We start from the raw sequence: 25,487 nt of genomic DNA, 5'->3' as shown, positions 1-25,487 counted from the left end.
CAGGAACGGAGTTCTGTAAGACATGAACACCAGGGGAGCTGGGTGAAGGGTCTATGAAAACTACATTTGCAACGTTTCATCACTACTGAAATTATTCCAAAATAAACTGTTCGGCCCTGGCCCGTGTGGCTCAGTTCGTTGGCTGGAGAGTCATCCTGGGCACCAAAGGGTCTCAGGTGGATTCCTGGTCAGGGCACATTCTGGGTTGTGGGTTCAATCCCTGGTCAGGGTGCATATGGAAGGCAACCAATTGATGTTTCTCTCACATTGATGTTTCTCTCTCTCCCCCTCTCCTTTTCTCTCTCTAGAGTCAACAAAAAACAAACACACAAACATATCCTTGAGTGACGATGGAAAAAAGATGTTCATGAGAAAAAGAAAGGCAGAGTTCAAGGAGAAGGTGGACAAAGGGAGGAAGCGCATTTTGATGACAGGGAAGAACACCCTGGGTGTCATGCCAGAGGAGTTTTGTAATCCTCTCTTTTGCAATGTTTCCTCTTTGGAGCTCCGCGGGCCACACAGCCCATGTCTGGTTACAAAGGAAGAACGGAGAGTGAGCCACCTGGAGCCCTCGGAGCCCAGCTGGAGGCCAAGGCGGTGCCCAGCTTCCCCACCTTCCAAAGGACCCGCAGGCAGGTTCCCCGAATCTCAAACTCCAAGTCAGGGAAGTGAGGGCTGATGCAGTGTCTTCGGGATGAGGAAAGCCGCACCTGACAGCCATACCTGCCGGCCCACAAGGCCTGCCATTTAAGACCACTCCTCATCGGAGGCACCTGTGGGGCTCTGGAGAACTTGGTGAATGAACCTCCATGTCAATGGATTTAAAAAAACCTCTTTTGGCACTTTCCCTCCTGGGAGCACGAACACACCCTCCTCCTCCCCCTCCTTCTTCTCCCAGGACCCTTACCACTACCTTCCCGTTCCCAAGCTCCAAGGGCCCATCCTTTACCTCTGTAACTTGGTTCATAAGCCCATATATTCTAGGAGTTACTTTTTTAAACCACCACTGTGAATTACCAAATAAATGTTCTCTTATAGTTGGATAAAAAATTTTTCCCCAGAGACAGAAGTGAAAGTTTGGATTGATCTGGATACTCTCCTCAATGCCCCCACCCCCGCCCCCCGCCAAAAAAAAAAAATCTTTAATGTTAGGCTTCTGGGCAGTGACTTGGGCTGTGAAAGAATTCACAACTAAAAGAAGGGATGCAGAGAGGATGTTTATTTTACTTTCACCAAAGAGAAAGGGAGGTGCATTGCTAATCAACACAAGGGCAAAGAACAAAAAGCTGCTCCCCCTTTTAAAGCCTTGGCTGCTGTTTGTTGCTAGGTGACAAGGAAGGGAGGGCGATTTGGGCCTGGAGTTGAGCAGACATTGTGTGGATTGTCTTTGAAAACTTTGCTTTTTTTGGTCTGAGCAAGGTGTCTTTATCAGCATCTTCACCCAAGCCTGTAAGACATGCTCAGAGTAAAAGTTATGAAGAGTTCGAAAGGGGCTGGTTGGTTTGAAGAGGAGGAGGGAAGGGAACTTTCTACTTATTATCCCTGAGTTGTAATCCAGCAGGGAGGAGGGGTATGCAAGAATGTAGCCTTGAGAGTAAGTTCTCTTGTCTTACAGTTTGAGCAGAGGGGCTGTTTGACGCAGAGGAGCTAACCATCTTGGAGTTTAATTACCAGGTGCATCTCATAATTGTGGAAGGCCTCAGCAAAGAAAAAGAAAGGCCTTTTTTCCTGTTCTCACACTCACATTTAACATGTAGAGTTCAATGGGCCTAGGGGAAGGTGCCCAGGTTCCAGAGTGAGTGGGGTGGGGCCTGTGACTCAGACTGAGTGCTGTTGGAGCTTTCTTGGTGTCAGCCTCTGAGTGGGGAACCAGCTGGATCAACACTTACCAAACCCATGCATGTCTGCCAAGTTGACCCAGCTGGGTCCCAGACCCAGTCCTCTGCTCCCCGCCTGCCATCTGCCTGACGAACTCCTACTCACCCTTCAACGCCCACGGAGATGCCACCGCGGGAAGCCAGCCTGTCCATCACTCCTTACCCTATTGGGTTGACTCCAGACCCCAGCTCCAGTGCCCTGTGCCTTCAGGGCTCCCCCACGCCTATGGCAGTGTGCCAAGCTGTCCCAGCACCCCGGGGCTGCTATTCTCGCTGGGCCACACGAGTGCTCTCCAGCTCGGCCTCACAGGCCCCAGAGCTACCTTCGCCCATCCCATCGTTGGCCTCTCTCCATCCACCCTGCGCTGGTGAAGTGGCCATGTGCCAGGCTGAGGGCCTCCTGGAGGTCCCTGCTGAGGCAGATGGCCACCCTGACCTGACGCACCTATGTCCTTCCTGGGCCTTGGCCTCTGTCTGTGTCTGTCATCAGACTGGTCACACTGGGTATTTGCACCTGTCTCCCCGGCTGAGTCTGAAATCTCCCGGACTCTGGCTGGGGCAGGTGTCACACCCGTCCACTTGATGTGACAGGGATGTAAGGGATTCAGTGGTAACTGGCACGCCCCAGGGCCCTGCCAGGTGCTTCACAAACGTTACCCTTTCAATCCCCATGACAACCCTGTGAGGGACGTCACGTCCCCATTTACCGATGGAGGAAACCAAGGTGTTGACTGTCCATCGGCGGAGCCAGGGTCAAGAGGTGAGCAGCGGGTGAGGCCGGACGTGAACCCAGGCTTCAGAAATGACCTTCGCGTCGTGGGCCGAGCACACCTCCGAGGTGCTGAGGCACTGGGGCCCTCAGTAGTGCTCTCCCCAAGAAAAGGGAGGGGACGGTGGGGCTCCCAGGGAAGAAAAGGTGGGGTCCAGGAGGCAGAGGCCGTGCTTGGAGGGGACTTGTTAGAGCCTGGCGCCTGGAAGGAGAGGCTCATATTTCAACTTTTTAAAGTGAGGTCTTGTTTTTGTTTTTTGTTATTTTTAAAATAGTTTTTATTGATTTTTAGAGAGGAAGGGAGCGGGGAGAGAGAGACAGAAACTAATGTCAGAGTGAAACATTGAGCATTTGCCTCCTGCACGCCCCCTAGGGGACGGAGCCCACAACTGCAGCATGTGTCCTGAACTGGCAGGGAACCAGCAACCTTTCAGTGCGCTGGGCAGTGCCCAACCAATGAGCCACCCCTTCCAGGGCTGAAGGGCACACACACAAGGCCAAGTGCACTGGTCTTGAATGAACAACTGGGCGAGCGTTTTGCAAGTGAACGTACTGATGCAATCATGTCAAACTGGTGATTTCCAGCCTCGGGAAGCCCCATTCACCTCCCAGGCACCTCCCTAGACGGAGGGAGAGGCGGAATGGGGCCGGCAGGAGGGACCCAGGGGTGGAGCGGAGTGTCCTCAGGGCCTGGAACAAGCTTGGCCTTCACCTGTTGTGCAGTGGCCTTCCCCACCCCACCCCCCCACCCCCAGAGTCTGGGGGCCCTTCAGTGCCCTGTGGGGGTGAACCCAGGTTCCATAGGAGGTGGCCTCCGGGTAACCATCTCCAGCAGATCTCAGACAGACATCCCCAAATTTGCAAATCCCAATTCCTGATGCACAAAATACACAGAAGCCCCGACAGCCCCAGGCCTTCACCCCCTCCCCCAAGCCTGCCCCAGGGGACCCGCACCCTTCCGTACCCCTCTCTGCCTCAGCGCCTTTGCTCAGCCTCTTCCCCCTGCTCCCCATTCCGCTTCCCTGCCTGGCGAATGCTCACTTAACCCCCAAGGCCCCAGCTACAATGTGGCGTTCTCTCTGAAGGCCCCGGGTCTTGTCCCCACGGAACACCTGGCCCCGAACCGCCCCCCCCTCGCCCCGCCTCTCCCCCCACCCTCCGCCGAGTGTCTCCCTCGCTGGAAGGCGGGCTCCCTGGAGGCAGCCTCCTGCTCACTGTCTCAGAGACACCAGCCTGGGAGGCAGGATGTGCGGACAAACCGCAACCACGTGACGTGCTTTCCCATTAAACGCAGTGTGCTGTTTTGGTGGGTTACCCTTCACTTCAGCCGTTGAGAATGTATTATCTGGAGTGAGATGCATTTTCAGAGCAAAAGGTTTAGAAGACGGCGGAAAAAAAGAATAAATTCTCTTACAATACTTTTTCTGTATTTATGACAAGTCAAAATGGCAATGTTTTGGATTTACTGAGTTAGATAAAATCCATTATGGAAGACAACCTCATTTTCTGGCTAGAAAATGGAAAGAAACAGATGAGGCTTGCTTTCGGTTTCTATTGGTCGGCGCTGTTCTCCATTTGAAGGGGAGGGGGGTGGGCGCGGAGCAGGCGTGGCGCTCGCTCGGCAGCCTTCCTGAAGGAGGTGGGCATCTCAGGGGCTGGAAACAGCCCGCGAGCTCTCAGCGGGACAGGCGTCCCCCAAGGCCAAGCCCCGAGGCCACCTGAACTGGAGCAGGGTCAGTGCAGGAGGTACCACCAGCTGCAGCCGCAGTCACCCGGGAGGGCGTGTTCCGTGCTGGGTCTTGCATCTGGCTTCTTAGAGTTCCACCAACCCCCGGGGCCAGGGTCAGAGGACCCTGGGCCCCGGGCTGACACACCGTGGCAGAAGATCCTGTTTGGGGTCCCCGGTACCCGTCTCTGCAAGGCTGCCCCAGGCAGAGGGGGCGAGTCTGCTGCGGGCTCTCAGAAGGCTGGGCTGGAACCAGCAGTCGAGGGGACAGGGAAGGACATTCTAGCAGTCAGCCCTGCCTCGGGGGAAGGAGGGCTCCTCACTAGCAAGGCTGGCCGAGATGGGGTGATGGGAAAGGGACTTGAGGATGAATTGGGTCCTTAGAGGTCCCCAGGGTCCCTCGGGGTCTCAGGCGGAGCCTCTCTCAGTCCGGCCCAGGTGAGGGGGTCCTGGGCTTCCTCCGATGAGGTAGGGTCCCTCCCAGCGTTCAGAGCCATCACAGGCTTTATTGCACCCGGCTGGGGCCCCCTGCACGCAGCCCCACGGACCTGCCCGCAGGTGAGTCAGTGCAGGATGGACAGAGATAGAACCTCAGTCACCTGGACTTTCCCAGGGGTCCATGCTACCCACTGATTCTGCCCTCCCTGCCCCCCTGCTGCTCCCACCCCAGCTCACGAAGGTGGCCCTACTCAGCCACACTGAGTCCTTACAACCTGGTGAGTGTACAGTGCTCTGTCCAGGCCCTACTTCCTCCTGCACCCCTACACCCTCCCAAGCCGGGCTCCCCACAGTGCGGTGTGCCCCTACCCCAGGGAGAGGGGCGCGGTGAGGGTAACCCCATCCCTCATTGGAGGCAAGGACGGGGCTCACAGAGCGGCCGTGGATTCGGGCCATCGAGCCCAGCTGTCCACGGGCGGGTAGCGTGAGAGATGCTGGGGCAGCTGAGGGCCAGGAGGGGGCCCTCCCCTGAAACCAGACACCAGTGGGTCCGGGCCTGTCACTCCTCCAGCCAGTTAAGCAGAGACAGGGCTGATCGCACAGGAGTGTTTATTCCAGTGCTGCCGGCAGGATGGGGAGCAGCAGGGCAAGCCATTTGGCGTCTCTGGGCTCCGGTCCCTCCAGCTGGGAAGTGGGCATAAGGTCCTGCTCCACGGGACTGGGAGGGCGGCCTGGGCCGAGCTCGGTGCCCGGCCCTGGAAAGGCCCCTGACACGCACTTGCCACCCTTGTCTCCTTCCTGGGACCATAAGGAGTTGGGTGCTGAGGGAGCCTTTGGGGTACCCCCTCCACCCCCCTCCTGGCCTCTCTGTCTGGGTCTGGGCCTCTCTCTGCCCTGAACACCCAGCAGCTCTGCTGGCCCCGCGTCCGTGTGTCCAGAGCAGCTCCGGGTCCAGGGGTCTCGTGGCAAAGCCTCTGAGCCGGTGGCCTGAGCACTTTGGATCAGCGTCTGTGGGCGGTCTCCCCTAGGCTCCTGAGTGGGACCTGGGTCTGCTCTCTGCCCCCTGCCCGCCTCCAGGGAGCTGGGCCCACAGGCAGGCCTCCCCCGCCCAAGGCTGCCTCTTTCTGTCAACCTCCTGGGACAGCGTGTTCCTTGCACAAGCACCGCCTGGCCCCGGGCTCCATGCTGGGCCTGGGCCATGGGGAGGGGCCCAGCCCGGCCCACCAGCCTGTGCTGCAGGTGCGCCCACAGGACACACGCCTCCTAGTGCGTGCTGTGACCCACAAACTGCTCCCCCTTGTCCACAGTGACCGAAGCCACAGCAGCTCCTGGCACTCAGCCTCTCCCAATGGATGGATGGACCCATCGCCACAGGACAGCCCAGGGCCGTGTGTGAGCTAAGTCGGACCTCATTCTTACAAAGGTTGCAGATCAATTTCCCCACTTGCAAGTGGGGGACTGAGGCCTAGGGGGGCAGTGACTTCTCTCCAGCAGAGGCCTCTGTGGGCCCCAGGGAGCCGCGAGTCCACTCTCCAATCTGGGTCTCCGGTTCTGGGGGGATCGCTCTGGGGAGATGCTGACCCCTTAGGAGCTCATGAGGCAGCCAGGATGGAGCAGGAGCTGGGGGCAGGGAGGGGCAGTTTCTGCCTACTGCCGGGTCTGGGGGCCGCCAGCCGCCTCCTTCTCCTGTTTCCCAGGGGCCTGGGCCTCACTGACCACATGTTTAAACCCCAGGCTCACGTGCCCTTCGCCCAGATTCTCCAACCCGCGACTTTTGCCACAGGAATCTTTCCTCGATAGTCACGATAGTCATGCAGGTAGAGGTAAGGGTAGATCGCGCTAGAGGTTTATTTTCTGGAACAATAATGAGGTTGGGACACCATGCCTCTTTACTCCTAAATATCTCCGTGTTTTTCCCAAGAACAAGGACTTTGCAAACTTGGGAAATGTATCAACACAGTGCTCTTGTTTAATTCTCGGCTCACACATAAAGTTTGTCCATTGTCCCTCAGGCCAGGTTCAAGTCTAGGGCCAGGGACTGCACTAAGTTGCCATGTCCCTTTAGTGTCCTTTAAACTGCCTTTGTCTTTCATGATCTTAAGTTTACTCAAGTGCCCTGGCCCGGGTGGCAAGGTGGTTAGAGCGTTGGCCCGCACACGGAAGGGTCGTGGATTAGACTCCCGGTCCAAGGGCAGGTAGGTGGTTTGCGGGTTCGATCCCTGGCCCAGTCAGGACACCTGCAGGAGGCAACCAATCCATGTGTCTCTCTCACATGGATGTTTCTCTCCCTTTCTTGCTCTCTCTCTTCCTCTCTCCCCCTCTCCCTTCCCCTCTTTCTTAAAATTAATGGAAACAATATCCTCAGGTGAGGATTAACCAAAAAGAAAAGGGTACAGGCAAGTTATTTAGTAGAATGTCCCTTAACCATACTTAATCCCTTAAATTATGTTTCCTCATAATTTCACTCAAGTTATGCATCTTGGCCCAGAATTCTACAGAAGTGGTATGTATTGGTTTCCTGTTGCCATGAGAACAAATGACCCCAAGCTAAGTGGCTGAGAAAACCGCGGATTTCCTAGGTCACAGGGTGGGAGGTCAGAAGTCTGCAGTGGGTTTCACTGGGTTAAAGTCACAGTGTCCGCAGGGCTGCCTTCCTCTGGAGCCCTTAGGGAGAACCCACCTCCCTGCCTCTTAGAGGCAGGCGCCCACACTCCTTGGCTCGTGGCCCCTCCCTCATCTTCAAAGTCAGCGCGGCAGGAACTTTAGACACCTTTGCCTCCCTCTCTACTTGTTAGGTGGAAGTACAATTACATGCCCCTCCCCCCCAGATAATCCAGAATAACCTCCCTATTTTAAGATCCTTAATTTAATCACATCTGCAAAGATCTTTGGCACGTAAGGGAACACATTTCCAGGTTGAGTGTTAGGATGGGGCATCTTTGGAGGGCCATTCAGTCTTTCCCATGCTTGTCCCCCTTAGGGGATCCTATCTGGAGGCATGTGACGCCAGTCTGTCCCATTATTGGGACAATGTGACTTGGATACTTGGTTATGGTTGTATTTGCAAGGGTAACCCACTGCAACCTATTTTTTACTTTTGTGATTAATAGCCAATGTGAGGGCGATACTCTGAAACCAGGTCAATATCCTGTACCTGGCCTCTATAGATGATTATTGGCTGACGCCGTTCGTGCCGAGAATCTTGCAAAGGGATTGTCCATTCCCAACGGTGATCCCTTAGCATTTAACATGAGGGAGAGCTCTGACTTCTCCTCCGCTTACTTATTCCTTTATCTCATTTATCGACTCACAGACTCTCTGGTGCCCGGGATGATGCTCAATCCACTGAGCCTCGCCGGCCGGGCCAGACTCTTATCCCATGAACGATCTGTTATTCACATGATTTGTTTTGGTGTCCAAACTGTCTCAGATTCAGCCAAGCTGGCTCCTGTATCCTTCGGACAAGTCCCCGTCATTTCTTCAACACCTGCTTTCTGCCGTCAGGTGTCCCCGGCTCACCTGGTGCTTGTCCTGCTCGGCCCTGCAATCAGTCATTTCCCCAGAGTTTTCTCCCGTTTGCGCGGAATGGTGTTTAGAAACCAAGGCCTTGGTGCTGGGTGTGCTCATTCCTTTTGGGCTTCTAGGCCCTGTCAGAGGACAGAGCTTCGGGGTATAAATAAAACTAAATAAGAGTAACCGACACACAGCAACAGCTTTTCTCTCTTTGTCTATCTACACCCGCGAGGAAGTGGGGAGCAGATGCGTCATGCCTCGAGAACAAACCTGGAAGCTTATGGACAGCATCCACTGGACGTCGGCAGGAATGTCGGGAAGCCACAGCACCAGTCTGCAGGGATAAAAGCAGACACAGACAGACACACACACACACACACACACACACACACACACACACACACACCATGTCAGCCGGAAGACAAGCCAAATGAAGAGAACCAAATAAAAGCTGAACAAAAGGCAGCCAGCTTAACAACAAGGCCCCTTGATCCGATAAATGGCCGAGCTCGCATCTCATCCCCATCTGATAAATCCTCCAAAGGTGGATTCGGACAAGCCAACCTAAACGCCCCAAACTCAGGCCACTCGTTAGTCAGGAAAGCTCGAGGGGTTTCCGGGGGAATCACAGGAGAAGGCTGGGTTCCCCGGATGTTACTTGTCCCAGGCAGGATGCCTGAAGCGTGGAGCGGAGACACCACCCCTCCACCAGCGCGACTGCGCTTGGCCGCGTGCGAGTCCCACGAGGAAGCCTGGCCACGGCCTCCACAGACTCCCGTCCTTGGACACTAAAAGGACCCCACGGCGGGGCTTTTTTATTTTTTAAGCTGAGTGAAGGCCCAGAACTCTTTGTAATTTTTTAAATAGATTTCAGAGAGGAAGGGAGAGGGAAAGAGATAGAAACATCACTGAAGAGAGAGAATCATGGATCGGCTGCCTCCTGCATGCCCCTGCTAGGGACTGAGCCCACAACCCAGGCATGTGTCCTTGACCGGAATCAGTCCCAGGACCCTTCAGTCTGCAGGCCGATGCTCTAGCCATTGAGCAAAACGGGCTAGGGCCCATGCCTGGGCTTTGACAAATGCCTGAACCTCCGCACAGGGAAAGATGGTGTGGGGATAGGAGGCTAATTTGTTGGGGCGGGAAGGGACCTGGGGAGGCCCACCACGGGCGGGCGGACAGAGCTGGATTTTGAAGGATGGACTGGACTTTAAAAGATGGACTGAAGCACTCAAGTTCAGGAAACACAGGCAGTCCCAATCAAGATGAACCCCAAAAGACCTACACCTGGGTACATCATAATTAAAATGGCCAATGTTAAAGGCAAAGCATCTTAAAGGCACCAAGAGAGAGACAGAAAGTTACCTATAAGGAAGCTCCCATGACAGTCAGCTGATTTCTCAATAGAAACACTTCAGGCCAGAAGGGATTGGCATGAAGTATACAAAGTAATGAAAAGCAAGGGACTGAATCCAAGACTACTCTAACCGGCAAGGTTATCATTCCAAATTGAAAGTGAAATAAAGAGCTTCGCTGACAAAAAATGGCTAAAACAGTTTATTGCCACCAAACCAGAACTGCAAGAAATGCTAAAGGGACTGTTGTAAGAAGAAGAAATGGGAGCGGGGGTTGGGGGGAAACACAGGCATAAAGAATAGAAATGGGAACAAATAAGTACCTATCCACTAAACCTTAAGTGTAAATGGCTCAAATGCTCCAATCAAAACCCATAGGGTAGCTGAATGGGTAGAAAATGTAACCCATATATAGGCTGTCTATAAAGTCCCACCTCAGAACAAAAGACTCACACAGGATGAAAGTGAAGCGATGGAAAAAATTTCCCATGCAAATGGAAATGAAAGAAAAAAAAAAACAAAAAACCTGGGGTAGCAATACTCATATCTGACAAAATAGACTTCAAAATGTATCACCAAGGGCAGTGGTCGGCAAACTCATTAGTCCACAGAGCCAAATATCAACAGTACAATGATTGAAATTTCTTTTGAGAGCCACATTTTTTTAAACTTAAACTTCTTCTAACGCCACTTCTTCAAAATAGACTCGCCCAGGCCGCGGTATTTTGTGGAAGAGCCACACTCAAGGGGCCAAAGAGTCGCATGTGGCTCGCGAGCCAGTTTGCCGACCACTGACCTAGGGCAAGAGAAACAAAGGAAAAACTAAACAAGAGGGAATATACCAAAATAAAAGCTTGTGCACAGCCAAAGACACCAGCATCAAAACGAAAAGGGAGCCCACCGCATGGGAGAACATAGCGGCCACTGATACATCTGCTAAGGGGTTTTCCAAAAATGTATAACATGCTCATCCAACTCAACAAATGGTAGGTAGACAAACACTCCAATTAAAAAAAATGGGTAGAAGACCTGAATAGACACTTCTCCAAAGAGGACATACAAATGGCCAAGAGACACGTGAAAAAATGCCCAATGTCACTAATCATCAGAAAAATGCAAATCCAAACGATAATTCAGTACCACCTCACACCTGTCAGCATGGCTACCATCAACAAACGACAAGTGCTGGTGAGGATGCGGAGAAAAGGGAACCCTCGTGCCCTGCTGGTGGGAATGCAGGCTGGTGCAGCCACTATGGAAAACAGTGTGGAGTTTCCTCAAAAAACTGAAAATGGAACTTCCATTTTTTTTTTAATATATTTTATTGATTTTTTACAGAGAGGAAGGAAGAGGGATAGATAGTCAGAAACATCGATGAGAGAGAAACATCGATCAGTTGCCTCTTGCACACCTCCCACTGGGGATGTGCCCGCAACCAAGGTACATGCCCTTGACCGGAATCGAACCTGGGACCCTTCAGTCCACAGGCCGACATTCTATCCACTGAGCCAAACCGGTTTTGGCTGGAACTTCCATTTGACCCAGTGATCCCACTTCTAGGAATATCCCCTAAGAAGCCAGAAACACCAATCAGAAAGAATGCATGCGCCCCTACGTTCATAGCAGCGTTATTCACACTAGCTAAGATTTGGAAACAGCCCAAGTGCCCATCAGCAGATAAGTCATAAAAAAAGCTGTGGAATATTTATACCATGGAATACCATACAGCAGTAAAAAAATAAGGATCTCATACCCTTTGAGACAGCATAGAGGTATTATGCTAAGTGAAATAAGCCAGTCAGAGAAAGACAAGTTTCACATGATCTCACTCATATGTGGAATCCAATGAATAAAATAAACTGAACTGATGAACAAAAAAGATCTAGACATCGAAGTAGGCAACAGACTGACGTATTTAGAGGGAAGGGGGGAGAGATTAACTAATCCATTTATGTGTGCATAGCCCATGGACAGACAGAAGTGCGGGGAGGACCTGGGGAGGACCCGGGAGCAGGGTGGAGGGGGTCACTGGGGGGAAAAAGGGGACATCTGTAATACTTTCAACAATAAAGATAAATTTAAACAATAAAATCTATAATAATAAAAGGGTAATATGCTAATTAGACCGGATGTCATTCTGGATGTCCTTCCGGACGAAGCCGGGGCCGGAGTGAAGGCTGGGTCCCGGGTGCCAGAGGGAAGCCGGTGCGGGCAGCCAGGGGAAGGAAGGCCTACTCTTGCACGAATATTCGTGCATCGGGCCTCTAGTAAAATATAAGATGCACACCCAAGATTAACTCACTAAAAAGAAGGTAAACACCCAAGTCAACTGGAAGAAAGCTGAGTGAAGTCAATGCCCAGGACTCTGGGTGCACACCTGTTTGCCTCGAGTCCCCAAATAAAAGGGCGGAGCTACAGGAAATGACAAGCCTGCAGCAGCAACGACAAAGGAGGCGACAGCCCTGACCAGGCAGATTCGCTGGCTGCGAGCATCATCTGGATGGGACAAGGTTGTGGGTTCAATCACCGGCCAGGGCACATACAGGAATCAACCAATGAATGCATAAATGGGATGGAACAACAAGTTGATCTCTCTCTCTCTCTCTCTCTCTCTCTCTCTCTCTCTTTCTCTCCCCCCCCCCTTCCCCTTCCTCTCTTTAAAATCAATCAATAAAAAATGAATAAAAAGAAAGGAGGTGGTTTGGGCCAGGCCTGAGCATGAGGCACCTCTCAGGGACAGACCCTATAGACTGTGACCCCCCTGCACTGCACAGGAGCCAGGCCCAGACGTGGGGCCTTACGTGGACTCTCCCTTAATCCTCACTCAACCGCCGAGACACCACACCGCCCACAGCGCTCACCTCTGGACCACCGCGACCGCGGACTCCAGGGGCAGCATGCAGGGCAGCATCACGTAAGACATGACCTTCACCGGCAGGAAGCTGCAAATCTTGCTCAGGCAGCCACGTCGGGGTTTCAGGGCCTCACTCAGTCCTGAAAGATACCAGTGGGGGAGGGTGTTCCCACCAGGGTAACCTCCCCCGAGGCTGCCTGGGATGTCAGTGAAGCGCACATCCCTGCTGCCAAAGAGGCAGGAGCTTGGCGCCTGCCATCGAGCAGGGAGTGCGGCCAGAACAGCCCTGGGATGGCCCGGGCCCCGGGACAACTCTGTTCCACTGGCGGCTCTCCCTGGAGGAGACACGGACCGCAACCCCGCCCGCCTTACGGCTTTCCCAACACTCCCTCTTCTGCCTGGAGCCCTGGCTTCTGGTTCCCCTTCGTCAAGGCCTCAGGACGCCTCAAATCGTAGCCACCTGGGCATCAGCGTCTTGTTTATCTTGGAGTTCCTCCAAACGCCCGAATGGGTCTGCTTTGTGCACTCCTGGGTCCATCTGGTGTCTGACCACAGGATCAAATGCCCTACCGTCGTTCAATGACAAGTTCAAAGCTGTGGGTTTGGGGAGGGGGAGGCAGACAGGCTCCTCCAGAAAGAAGGCTTGGAGAGGGGTGCATAGGCAGAGAATGGTGTTCTGAAAGAAGGGGCCCACCCTCGGGGCCCCCCAAATCCGGTGTGCCCGGACCCCAGGCACTGGGAGCATGCCCGCTTAACTCAAAACGGGCTCAGCGGAGTGTGGTGTTTCCTGGCCATGTACACGTGGGAAGGGAGGCTGAGCACGGCGCCTGGGTGGGGGGGATGGTGCCAGGAGGGGGGCCTCATCTCCTCCCCGTGGCAGCATCACCCTCCTCCCCAACCCCAATCCCAACCCCAACCGGGGAGAGAAGCCCTTTTCGTCTCAGCAACAGAAAGCATCGCCCCCCTTCCCGCCCAGAGGCGTCACACCTGCGATGAGCTTGGGCGACAGTGTCTCCAGGATGCTCTCGTCCCAGGGCAGGAGGTGGACACGCAGGTGGTCCAGCAGCTCGGCCACCTCCGGCCTCCTCTGCCAGGCAGCCGGCCCTGGGGAAGCCTCGGGGTGCGTGGTTTCCCAGGAGAACCGAAGGAACTCGGGCGCTCCCGAGGGCACACTCGGGCTCGGAGCGGGCCTGTCACAGATGCCTACGCAGGGCACAGAGACACACCATCGGACTACTATGGGCAGCAGGGGTCAGTACTCACCCCCTCACGCGATGACATGGAAGCCAGCAGCCACCGGACACCCAGAGGGGCCTTCTGACGCTCCCCTCTGCCCTCCCTCCCTCCCTCCCGCTTCAGCAGCCCTCCGTGGCTCCCTACTGCTGCCGTGCCAACTTCACCATGTCATGGGGTCCCGCTTGCGCCTCTCCTCTGTCCATCTCTCAGCCACCGCATTACACAGGCATTCTTCCCATCCTCCTACCCATCTCCAAAGTGGAGCCACCTCCTCCTGGAAGCCCTCCTTGCCCCCATGCCTTGCAGCTCCCTCCTGTGTGACCCTGTAGCATCCCACATCCTGTCACGCCCTCTGCGTGTCATCCCTCCACACGTCTTCCCTCCGCTACTGATCTGCGCTTCCGGCCACAGACTGTGAGCTCCGGGAGGCGCTCCCCCTGCACACGGCCACGTGCGTGGACACTTCCTGATTGGGTACCGTGTGCAGGTCCTGCGGACCGGACGGTCCTCTTGGTCTCAGCCACAGACTAATGGTCACGGTCAATACAGGAGCCAACGTTCAGTATTGAAGAAAAGCAGCTCCAAACACATCTCACGGTGGGCTCCATGCTAATGTTTCAGATCCGACCCCTCGCCGAAGGATGTCACATACTCCGGGGCTCACCGAGGCCGCTAACGAACAACGGAGGAAAAGGGCGCATCTGGCCCGGCCAGTGTGGCTCAGTGGACGAGCGTCAACCCATGAACCAGGAGGGCACGGTTCTGTTCTGCCCGGATTGCGGATCCTCCCTCCCTCTCCCTTCCTCTCTCTGAAACCAATGAAACCATACGTATATTTTTATTTTTTATAGAGAAGGGCTCGTCTGCTCCCCAGCTCATACATACCTTTTTCTTCCAAGAACCTGACCGCATCCAAGTACCCTCGCAGAAATCTCTCTCCAAGCACCTGTAAGCAAAGCCGGTCACTGAACTACCCGGGCCGAATCGCTAAGCCCCATTATTTAACCTGAAGACTCCTTCAAACTCTGAGCGGCCTCCATGGGCTGGGCATGGCTGGACAAGGGACTGGGCAGGAATGACAGCCCTCCACGGAGCCTTTGCTGTCACCTAACATGACAGGGCCTGTCCTGGTCCTCGGGGGACAGTTACAGCTACCTCCCCTGCTCTGTGCACAAACCACCCACACCAACCAGCTGGTGCACGGCCTTCCCTCCGGGGGGAGCCCCTGCGGGGTGCTCACTGTCCTGCCCACTTCCCTGCAGCCTCCTGGGTCCCCAACCCCTGTTAGGGCCCATGTCCACACATCCCCTTACTTTTGGGGTGGGAAGGCATGCTGCAGCCGCAATAGTGCAGTGTGGTTCGTGACCGTGGCCATGAATAAGATCGTGTGGGTAACTCAACACGTTCTACTGCCCAGGCTGCACCCACAGACAGTCTCCCCAGGATCCGTGGGGGGACTGGTCCAGGGCCCCTCTCAGGTACCAGCATTCATGGATGCTCTAGTCCCTCACGTAAATGGTGTAGGGTTTGCACATAGGCTACGGCAGGTACCCTACACTCCACATCACTCCCGTGGATTCAGGGTAGGGTGTGGTGAGGGGCAAATTCAAGTTTTGCATTTTGGGACTTTCTGGAATTTTTATTCAGTATTCTACATAATAAAGAGGTAATATGCAAATTGACCATCACTCCAACACAAGATGGCCACCCCCATGTGGTCAAAGATGGCCACCCGCATGTGGACACAAGATGGCCGCCACAAGATGGCCAACAGGGGCGGGCAGTTGGGGGCGACCAGGCCTGCAGGGGAGGGCAGTTGGGAGGACCAGGGCTGCAGGGGAGGGCAGTTGGGGGTGACCAGACCAGCAGGGGAGGGCAGTTGGGGGTGACCAGGCTGGCAAGGGAGGGCAGTTAGGGGTGACTAGGCCAGCAGTGGAGGACAGTTGGGGGCAACCAGGTCTGCAGGGGAGGCAGTTAGGGGTGACCAGGCTGGCATGGGAGGGCAGCTAGGGGTGACCAGGCTGGCAGGGGAGGGCTGTTAGGGGCAATCAGGTCAGCAGGGGAGGGCAGTTAGGGGTGACCAGGCTGGCTGGGGAGGGCAGTTAGGGACAATCGGGCCAGCAGAGGAGGGCTGTTAGGGGCAACCAGGATGGCAAGGGAGGGAAGTTAGGGGTGACCGGGCCAGCAGGGGAGGGCAGTTGAAGGCGACCAGGCCTGCAGGGGAGGACAGTTAGGGACGACCAGGCTGGAAGGGAAGGGCAGTTAGGGGCAACCAGGCTGGCAAGGGAGGGCAGTTAGGGGTGACCGGGCCAGCAGGGGAGGACAGTTGGGGGCAATCGGGTCAGCAGGGGAGGGCAGTTAGGGGTGGCCAGGCTGGCAGGGGAGGGCAATTAGGGGCAATCACGTTGGCAGGGGAGGGCAGTTAGGGGTAACCAGGCTGGCAGGGGAGGGCAGTGATGGGCAATCGGGCCTGCAGGGGAGGGCTGTTGAGGGCAACCAGGCCTGCAGGGGAGGACAGTTAGGGACGACCAGGCTGGAAGGGGAGGGCAGTTAGGGGCAACCAGGCTGGCAAGGGAGGGCAGTTACGGGTGACTGGACCACCAGGGGAGGGCAGTTGGGGGTGACCAGGCCAGCAGGGGAGGGCAGTTAGGGGTGACCAGGCCGGCAGGGGAGGGCAGTTAGGAGCAATCGGGATGGCAGGGGAGCAGTTAGGCATCGATCAGGTTGGCAGGGGAGTGGTTAGGGTGTGATCAGGCTAGCACAGTGGTCGACAAACTCATTAGTCAACAGAGCCAAATATCAACAGTACAACGATTAAAATTTCTTTTGAGAGCCAAATTTTTTAAATTTAAACTATATAGGTAGGTACATTGCTATTAACTTAATTAGGGTACTCCTAAGCTGGGCTTTGCTAAAAACTCAAGGGGCCAAAGAGCCGCATGTGGCTCGCGAGCCGCAGTTTGCCAACCACTGGGCTAGCAGGTAGAAGTGGTTAGGGGCAATCAGGCAGGCAGACAGGCGAGCGGTTGGGAGCCAGCAGTCCTGGATTGTGAGAGGGGATGTCCGACTGCTCTTTTAGGCCCGATCCTGGTGGGATCGGGCTTAAACGGGCAGTCGGATATCACTCGAGGGGTCCCAGATTGGAGAGGGTGCAGGCTGGGCTGAGGGACATAACCCCCCATGCACGAATTTCATGCACCAAGCCTCTAGTATGTGTATGTATATGTATATGTGTGTGTGTGTGTGTGTGTGTGTATATATATAAATATATATATATATATATATACATATACATATACATACACATACATATATATATATTGGTACATGTATATACTACATAGATCTATATACATATATCTATATATATATAAACACTTAAGCAACCAAACAACCGGTCGCTATGATGCGCACTGACCACCAAGGGGCAGATGCTCAACAAAGGAGCTGCCCCCTGGTGGTCATTGCACTCCCACAGTGGGAACACCCTAGCTGACCAACCTGTCTCGGTGGCCCACCATACTCCCTCAGTAGTCCTGCAGGTCCAATCTCTGGAGAACAGGCCAGGCACCGACAGATCGTGCTGCTGGCACGATCCTGACAGCACCACCAGCCTCCGGGAAGTCAGCCTCAGGCACCATGGCCGCTTCCCCTCCCTAGATGCTCCGCAAGGAAGAAATGATATAAAACCGGCCACCAGGTGGCTCCTGACAAATGGCACAAATGTCAGTGGGATGGATCCGGATCCCGGGCCAGCAAGGGTGACCCACCGCCTGCTCAGAGGGCTGATCACATCCTGCCCCGCCCCCCCACCTCAGATGGGCGCCAGATGCAGGGCTCACAGTTGGTGAGCGTCGCTGTGGTGGCACGAGCCTCTCCTGATCGGGACTGACTGGGTGCGGGCCCGTGGCAGGTGCAGTTGGGCTGGGATGAGTGGGCATGGCAGGCAGGAGTGGCAGGCGCTGTTGGACTGCCGGTTTCAGCCCGATCCCCGCAGGCCACCCCGAGGGACCCCATATAATAAAACCCTAATATGCAAATCGACCGAATGGCAGAACGACCTTTCGCTATGATGCGCACTGACCACCAGGGGGCAGACGCTCAATGCAGGAGCTGCCCCCTGGTGGCCAGTGCACTCCCACAGGGGGAGTGCTACTCAGCCAGAAGCCGGGCTCACGGCTACCAGGACAGTGGTCATGGCGGTAGCCTCTCCTGCCTCCGCTGCTGCGCTAAGCTAAGGACCTCTCGGGGGATGGCCGACTGCCCGCTTAGGCCCACTGAGCAGGCCTAAGCCAGCAGTTGGACATCCCCCAGGAGTCCCAGAATACAAGAGGGCACAGACTTGACTGAGGGGACCCCCCCCCCCGCCCCCAGTGCACGAATGTCGTGCACTGGGGCTCACCCAAGGATATTTTTCCATTGAATTTCAGAGAGAGTGGGAGAGAGAGGGGCAAGACAGAGAGAAACATCGATGTGAGAGAAACACATCTATTGGTTTCCGCCTGCACGAGCACAGCCAGATCCAGGGCTGGGAGGAGCCTGCAACTGAGGTACGTGTCCTTGACCTGAATCGAACCCAGGACTCTTCGGTCCACAGGCCGACGCTCTATCCACTGAGCCAAACCAACGAGGGCTAGAATATTTTTGATGTGTGGTTGATTGAATCCACAGGTGGGAAACCTGTGGAGCAGGAGGGTCGACTGCACTAGAACCGCAGCCCTGAGGGGCAGCACAGTTTAAATGTCCCCAGGTGATTCGGGGACACCTCTTCCTGGAAGCCCTCCTGGGGCACCACTGACCTTCGGGGACAAGTGACTCTTCTCCGATCTCTATTCATCTCAATGAATAGGGGTCAACTTTGGTTTGTTTGCGTAGAGACACTGCTGGGTCCCCAAGCAAACAAGAGCACAAAGCTGCACCCCCAGAACAAACAGCCCCACTCACCTTGATATCTGGTGGGAACATGACTTGGTTGATCAGGTGGACATTCTCCAAGCAGAAGCGGAGGCTGAGCTTGCACACGTCCATATGCAGGAAGTTCGTGGACTTGACCTTAGGACAGATGTCATGCTCCCCAAAGAAGGGCGACACGGTGATGGTCGCTTTGTCATCAAAGAAGGGTGTAGAGTCACTAAACCCTCCATCCACGTACCGCTTGTAAGGGAGAGAGGAAACACACCCTGTCAGAGGCTCTGGGCAGGGGTCCGAGGTGCTCCGATTATGGGCAGAGGCCATGGGGGGAGGACAGGGCTGGGGGATGCCTCTGTCAACACCTGCGGCAGGTAGGCGGGTTCGGTACAATGTGGAGAGTCTGCACCTGTCACACCGATGTCCTCTATTGGGACATCCTCAGTGTCTGCAGACAGGACAGATGTCCCGGGGCGGGGCGGGGGGCAATATTCTCAGTGGGGAACGGCTGCCCAGCAAGGAGCTGCCCCAGCCGCTGCACAGCCCAGAGCCTGCAGGGCACACACTCCACGCTGACTCTGCCCGCGCAGGGCTCACAAGCAGCCGTATGTGTCTACACCGAGGATCTGTTGATGGAACTCAACCACGGCTCTGTCGCAGCTCTGCCCCAAGCCCCGGGCTAACAGGACAGTAAGTCCCAGACAGCATGGAAACTCTCCACCCTGAGAAGGAAGCTCTACTTAAGGGAGTTGCTGAGTCTTAAGCGCCTTACTCTGTAGGCCACGGGGCACCTGTCCTCAGTGCTCAGGGGAAGATTAAGTGGACCTGCCCTGGCCTGTGTGTTTCGGGGGTTAGAGTGTCAGCCGAGCAAAGGTCTTGGGTTCCCAAAGGTCTTGGGTTCCATTCCTGGTCATCGGCACCCACCTGGGCTTCAGGATAGGTCCCCGGCCCCGCTCTCAGCGTGCTGGATGCAACCAATTGATGTGTCTCTCTCACAACGATGTTTCTCTCTGTGTCTCTCTCTCTCTCTCCCTTCCTCATCCCTTCCACTCTCTCTAAGAATCAATGGAAAAAATGCCTTCTGCTGAGGATTAACAACAAAAATTAAGTGAACCAGCCTATCTAGCAGAAAGCCAGATAATGGATTCTTGGTGAAGGTGGTTGGGCTGGGGGTGGGTGGGAATGGAGGGGGGCAGCTATGGAACCCCTGTTTCAAGGCTGAGAGACACAAGGCTCTGCTTTTGGGGATCTAGGATGCTTGAGCCCAGCACCCTGCAGGCAGGAGCTATGCAAACACAGTTTAAAAGCGGACTCACCACGCCTCTGAAGGTCGGAGGGATTAAGCCACAGAAGAAAGGGATGAAGGAGGAACAGATCAAGGCCTGTGAAGATATAAGGGAGTGAAACCACGGGCAAAGCCGTCAGCTCCTCCTTCCCCTCGGCCTCCCGGAGCCTTCCCTCTATGTGTGAGAAGAGCTAGTCTGAAAGCACTCTTTGCACACAGTAGGCACTTTAATTAATGGGTTGAATGAACGATGAACCAACCTACACAATAGCATTTCAGCCCCAAGTATAAGCGCCTTATCACCACAGTCTGTGGACATCAACTTCCTGTCCCAAGAGTCTCGGTGGCCATCGCAGACCTGACCTGGAGCTGTGGATGCGATGACGGACTGGGAAGGACTAGATCAGACGCCAGCTGGTTGACGCCCTGGCCCTGGACCCCAGCCCGGGATTCTGAGGCAGCAGCTTGGAGGGGGGGCCTCAGACTGCAGTTCTCACAGGCCCCCAGGTGATGCCCACACGGGTCCAGGGACCACAATGGCGTAGCACCGGCCGGAGAGCATTAAGCAGCACCCAACACTGACTTACAGAGGAACGCCTGTGGGAGGGGACCGGTGCTGGCTGTCTAGAAGAAACTTCCAGAAATAAGGTTCAAAGATAATTCTGGCTGCTAGATGCTGCTGGCTCTATGCGCCAGGCTGCTCTGCTATGCAGACGTGTGTGTGAAGTGAGGTGTCTATTAATCCCCCATGAAAGGCATCAGGCAGGTGAACTGGTATTGTGACCTTGTGGACAACCTCCTCGGGGCTGGGCCCTGAGGACAGAGGCTCCGCCTCTCGCTGCTTCCCTCAAGCTGTTCTCATGCAGGAACACGCTTCCTGTGCAGGAGGGACACCGAGGGACAGGGCCCTGACAAGGTGGGCAAAGCCAAGCGGGAGCCATCCTTTAACATGCAACCTGTGCTGGAACACGCAGGGTTTCCCATGCTGTGGCCCAGACCACGGAGGCACAGCGTGTACGTCCCGGCCAGCCAGGTGCTTGTGCCGCTGAGAAACGGGCAGGTGGCCTGCGCCCGCCTCTCCGTGTGACACCCAAAATGAAACAGCCTCTCCCTTGCCAGCACCCAGACAGGCCCCTGCTTACGTCCACAACTTCGTCCTTGGACCGGAAGTCGGACACCAGGACGTTTTCCCAGTCGGACACTCGGGTGAGCGAGATGCACATTTTGCCTGAGATGAGCTTGTGGACGTCGGCCGGGAGGTGTTTGTGGAGGGACTCGCGGAGGAACCTGGCCATGCTGAAGGACGGGTGGAGGACGCCCAGGGTCCGGCTCCTGGCGGACTGGACCATGTCTGTGAGGACCTGCAGAGTCCGGTCTGTGGGGGGAGACAAGCACACAAAGGGATGGAGGTGCCACCCTGGAGAGGGACCCATGTGTGGCAACCAGGAACCAGGCGGAAGGAGCTGTGTCCTTGCGTGGCTACAGAGCCCTTAAAATGGGGGTCGTCCAAACTGAGATGTAGTTAGAGGATCTCAAACTTAATGAAAAACTAGTGGCCCGGTGCACGAAATTTGTGCACATTCAAAGGGGGACCCAGAGTCAAGTCCCCACCCACCCACATGCGCCTCAAAATCGTGTGAGACCCAGACCCGGCCACCCCCCCGCCCCCCGTTGGACTAGATCCAGACCCAGCCAGTCCCATCCTTGTCAAGCCCTGCTGGGCAGGGGGCACAGCCTCAGGCCCCCATCAAGCCCCACTGGCAAGGGGGCGCAGCCTCAGGTCCCCCGTCAAGCCCCGCTGGGCGGGGGGGCACAGCCTGAGTTCCCCCGACCCAGCACTGGGGGTGCACCTTGAGGTCCCCCGTCAAGCCCCGCTGGGTGGGGAGCATGGCCTGAGGTCCCCTGTCAAGCCCCACCAGGCAGAGGGGCGCAGCCTCAGGTCCCCTGGCCCGATGCTGGGGTGGGGGGTGCAGCCTGAGGTCCCCCAGCATGGTGCCAGGGTGGGGGGCTTGGCCTGAAGTCCTCTGTCAAGCCCCACCGGGTGGGGGGCACAGCCTGAGGTCCCCCGGCCTGGCGCTGGGGCGGGGGGATCAGCCTGAGGTCCCCTAGCCCAGCACCAGGACGGGAAGCACACCTTGAGGTCCCCCATCGAGCTCTGCCGGGCAGGGGGGGGCGTGGCCTCGGGTCCCCTGGCCTGGTGCTGGGGTGGGGGGCAAGGCCTGAGGTCCCCTGTCAAGCCCCACGGGGGCGGGGGAGGATGTAGCCTCAGGTCCCTGCTGATTGCTCATTAAGACAACTTAAGGGAAACTTGGCCTCAGCTGTGAGTGCAGCCATCTTTGTGACGGAGTGATGGTCAATTAGCATATTCCCTCTTTATTAGATAGGATAGAATGTAAAATATCTCAAAACACTTGTGTCCGTAACTAAATGGGAGAAGGATACTGTTGGGTTATATTGCGATGAATAAGATTAACTTCACTGTGTCTTCATTTTTTGCATCCCGTGTCTAGGAAATGTAAAATGACAGACCGTGTGGCTTGTACTGTTTCTATTGCACAGCGCCCTCCCAGCCTGGCCCTGGTACCCTCTCCACACCCCGCTCCCACAGAGCCAGAGCCAGAGCCAGAGCCAGAGCCAGGGAGGCCTCAGCATCAGGTGTTAGCAGGATTAGCAGGAAGGCCTGATGCTCCAGAGGGCAGAGAACACCAGGCCAGGAAGCCTGCCTCCAGCTCTCACCTGCCTCGGCCTCTCCCCTGCCTCCAGCTTTCCCCTGCCTCCACCTCTCACCTGCCTCCCCCTCTCCCTGCCTCCACCTCTCCCCTGCCTCCACCTCTCCCCTGCCTCCAGCTCTCCCCTGCCTCCACCTCTCACCTGCCTCCACCTCTTACCTGCCTCCACCTCCCACCAGCCTCCACCTCTCACCAGCCTCCAGCTCTCACCAGCCTCCACCTCCCACCTGCCTCCACCTCTCACCTGCCTCCAGCTCTCACCAGCCTCCACCTCCCACCAGCCTCCACCTCCCACCTGCCTCCACCTCTCACCAGCCTCCAGCTCTCACCAGCCTCCAGCTCCCACCTGCCTCCACCTCTCACCTGCCTCCAGCTCCCACCTGCCTCCACCTCTCACCTGCCTCCACCTCTCACCTGCCTCCACCTCCCACCAGCCTCCACCTCCCACCTGCCTCCAGCTCTCACCAGCCTCCACCTCCCACCTGCCTCCAGCTCTCACCAGCCTCCACCTCCCACCTGCCTCCAGCTCTCACCAGCCTCCAGCTCTCACCAGCCTCCACCTCCCACCTGCCTCCACCTCCCACCTGCCTCCACCTCTCACCAGCCTCCACCTCTCACCTGCAAGGTGCTCAACTCAGAGGAGGCACCTGATAACTAACTTAACCTTTAACCTCTACCACCAGAAAACCAAATCATCTAGTGGGCACGGGGCACATTCATGCTCCATCAGACTTCACTCACTGGCCTGCCTCCTACCCCCTCAACCCCCGACTGGCCCAGGCTGCCCTGGCCTGCAGGACTATCTTCCCAGCCCACAGCCTAGCCAGTCATAATTCCTGGAATGCAGAAGGCCAGACACGTGCCATCCTGTCCTGACCCACCCACGACCCCCTACCTGCGTGACCCCCTGAGTCCAGGCGGAAGGGGCACATGTGCACCCAGCGGGCAGGGCTGCCCGGCTCTCCTGCCAGGTCAGCCTGGGTAGGATGCGCTCTCAGAAGCTCTGCCCAAGTCGCAGCCCCTGGGAAAGGCTCCTTGGAGGTCTGCCCATGAGGCAGGAGGTTAAAGCAAGAACCTGGGGAACCGCTCCTGCCAGAACCTCCAGAACCACTTTCCAGGGACGTGGTGGTCCCTGCCTCCCCCTGTGCTGCGGGGCACAGCCCCAGGCTCGGCCTGTCCTGCCTATCCCGAACCCCTGCACTGCTCTGCACTTCATTCCGGTCCTGGGGTCACAGCCCCAGTTAAACGTTCAACCACGTGGGTGGCTACAGGTCACCTTGGGGTACAAGGACTGGCTTTAGCACTGCTATAGCCCGGGGGGGGGGGGGGAAGGACAGGCCATCCTGGAGGTCACATCCCTGCCCTTTGCTCCTCTCCCCCTGCAAGGAGAAGGCAGCCAGGGCGGCCTCCTGACCCCACCTCCCACTCAGCCCAGGGTCCCTCCAATGGCAGGGTCTCCTGGCAGGAGCTTCCTGGTCCCCAGCGCAAAGGCAGCCCTGCGGGCTGTGTCCCACCCAGCAGCCCCTGGTTGCAGCCAAGAGTGAGTCCCTAAGGAGCCCAGGTAAACTGGGGCTGATGAGGGGCATGATCTTCCTTCTGGGGACCTTTGGGTGCCAGCAGCTCCACACTACCCCTTGCGCCCAGCTCTACCCCCTGACTGGGAACGCCAAGCCGAGGAGGCTGCACCCCAGTCCTTTAGGCACAAGGCCCCCCCCTCCCCCTCCACAACGGCTTCCACATGCACAGACGTTAATTCCGACAAAACTCAAAGGGCACTGAGTGGGGTGCGGAGGGTGAGCATGGTGTGGGGAGGTCCAGGGGCCCCGCCAGCCCCTAGGAAGGGCCTGAATCACTGGAAAGGAGAGGAGATAACTTTCAAACCCTCCTTCACACACACAACACCTCCCCCCCCCCAAACTCCTCACCGCCAAACCAGCTGGTCTGCAGGAGCCCTGGCCCTCTCTCTCCCTGGGATGTCTCCACCCAGGAGGGCTGGGCTGCACCAGTGGTGTCAGGAGCAGGGGGGAGAAATTGTGGGGCTTAAGTCCCCAAAGGGAAGAAGGTGCCCACCCCGGGACACAGGCCCCAGCCCCCATCCGGGTCGGTTGGACTCAGGGCGAATCACCTCTTCCTGTTGGCAGCTCAGCTCGCCCAGAGCCTCCCCAGGGGATGGCGGGACCTCAGGAATCAGCTCCACCCCCGCGCCTTCTAGGACAAGCTCCCTTCTGCCTGCAGCTCCAGGAAGTCCCAGCTCTCAGAGGTGGGGAATGGGGGCTTCCTTCAAGCCCTGGCTCAAGATGGGGGTGGGGTGAGGAGGAGCTGGGGATTCCGACGCCCAGAGGAGCGGCTCCCAACGCGCGCCCCCCTCCCAGACTGGGCGACAGAGCCCACGCCCACAAGGCGAGAGGACACAGTGGAGGGGGCACCTGCAGTGTCCGTGTCCAAACTCGGATCCACCGGGCACCCCGCAACCTTAAGAGTCGCCCGCAGCCCAAGCCTGGGGGCGCCCCCTCCTGGCAAGGAGCCCGTTGGCGGCCCCGGACGTACCAAGAGGGACACCTGCGAGGAAGGTGACACCGTGCAGCGCCCCAGCAGAGGCACCAAAGAACATGCGCGCGTCGCGGAGGAGGTGCGGGGCGCGCTCGCTCAGGCAGCGGGTCGCCCCGAGGTGATAGAAGACCAGGAAGCCGCAGCCCACGAAGGACACGCTCCAGCCACGCTCGGAATCGCACATAGCGGCGGCGGGTCGGGGTCCGGGATGCGGGGTTTGAGCTCCACCGTCTGCAGTCCCTGGCAT

The 25,487-nt window shown here is 56.7% G+C and overlaps 1 protein-coding gene across 1 annotated transcript; it reads right to left on the bottom strand.

Annotated features, from left to right (window-relative positions):
* Window positions 1-8,542: 8,542 nt before the first annotated feature.
* Window positions 8,543-25,487, bottom strand: LOC308244374 (1-acylglycerol-3-phosphate O-acyltransferase PNPLA3-like; the record flags this gene model as incomplete). The annotated part of the gene is made up of 8 exons (XM_080660301.1): window positions 8,543-8,657; window positions 12,540-12,672; window positions 13,520-13,735; window positions 14,654-14,714; window positions 18,713-18,922; window positions 19,993-20,058; window positions 21,104-21,336; window positions 25,238-25,487. 8 exons carry the CDS (start codon window positions 25,485-25,487, stop codon window positions 8,543-8,545), a joined length of 1,284 nt encoding a protein of 427 aa, XP_080516427.1.

Source organism: Plecotus auritus, assembly GCF_963455305.1.
Source record: "Plecotus auritus genome assembly, chromosome: 3".
Lineage (NCBI taxonomy): Eukaryota > Metazoa > Chordata > Mammalia > Chiroptera > Vespertilionidae > Plecotus > Plecotus auritus.
Note: the sequence above shows the minus strand (reverse complement) of the source record. Positions and strands in the feature narration are given on the sequence as shown.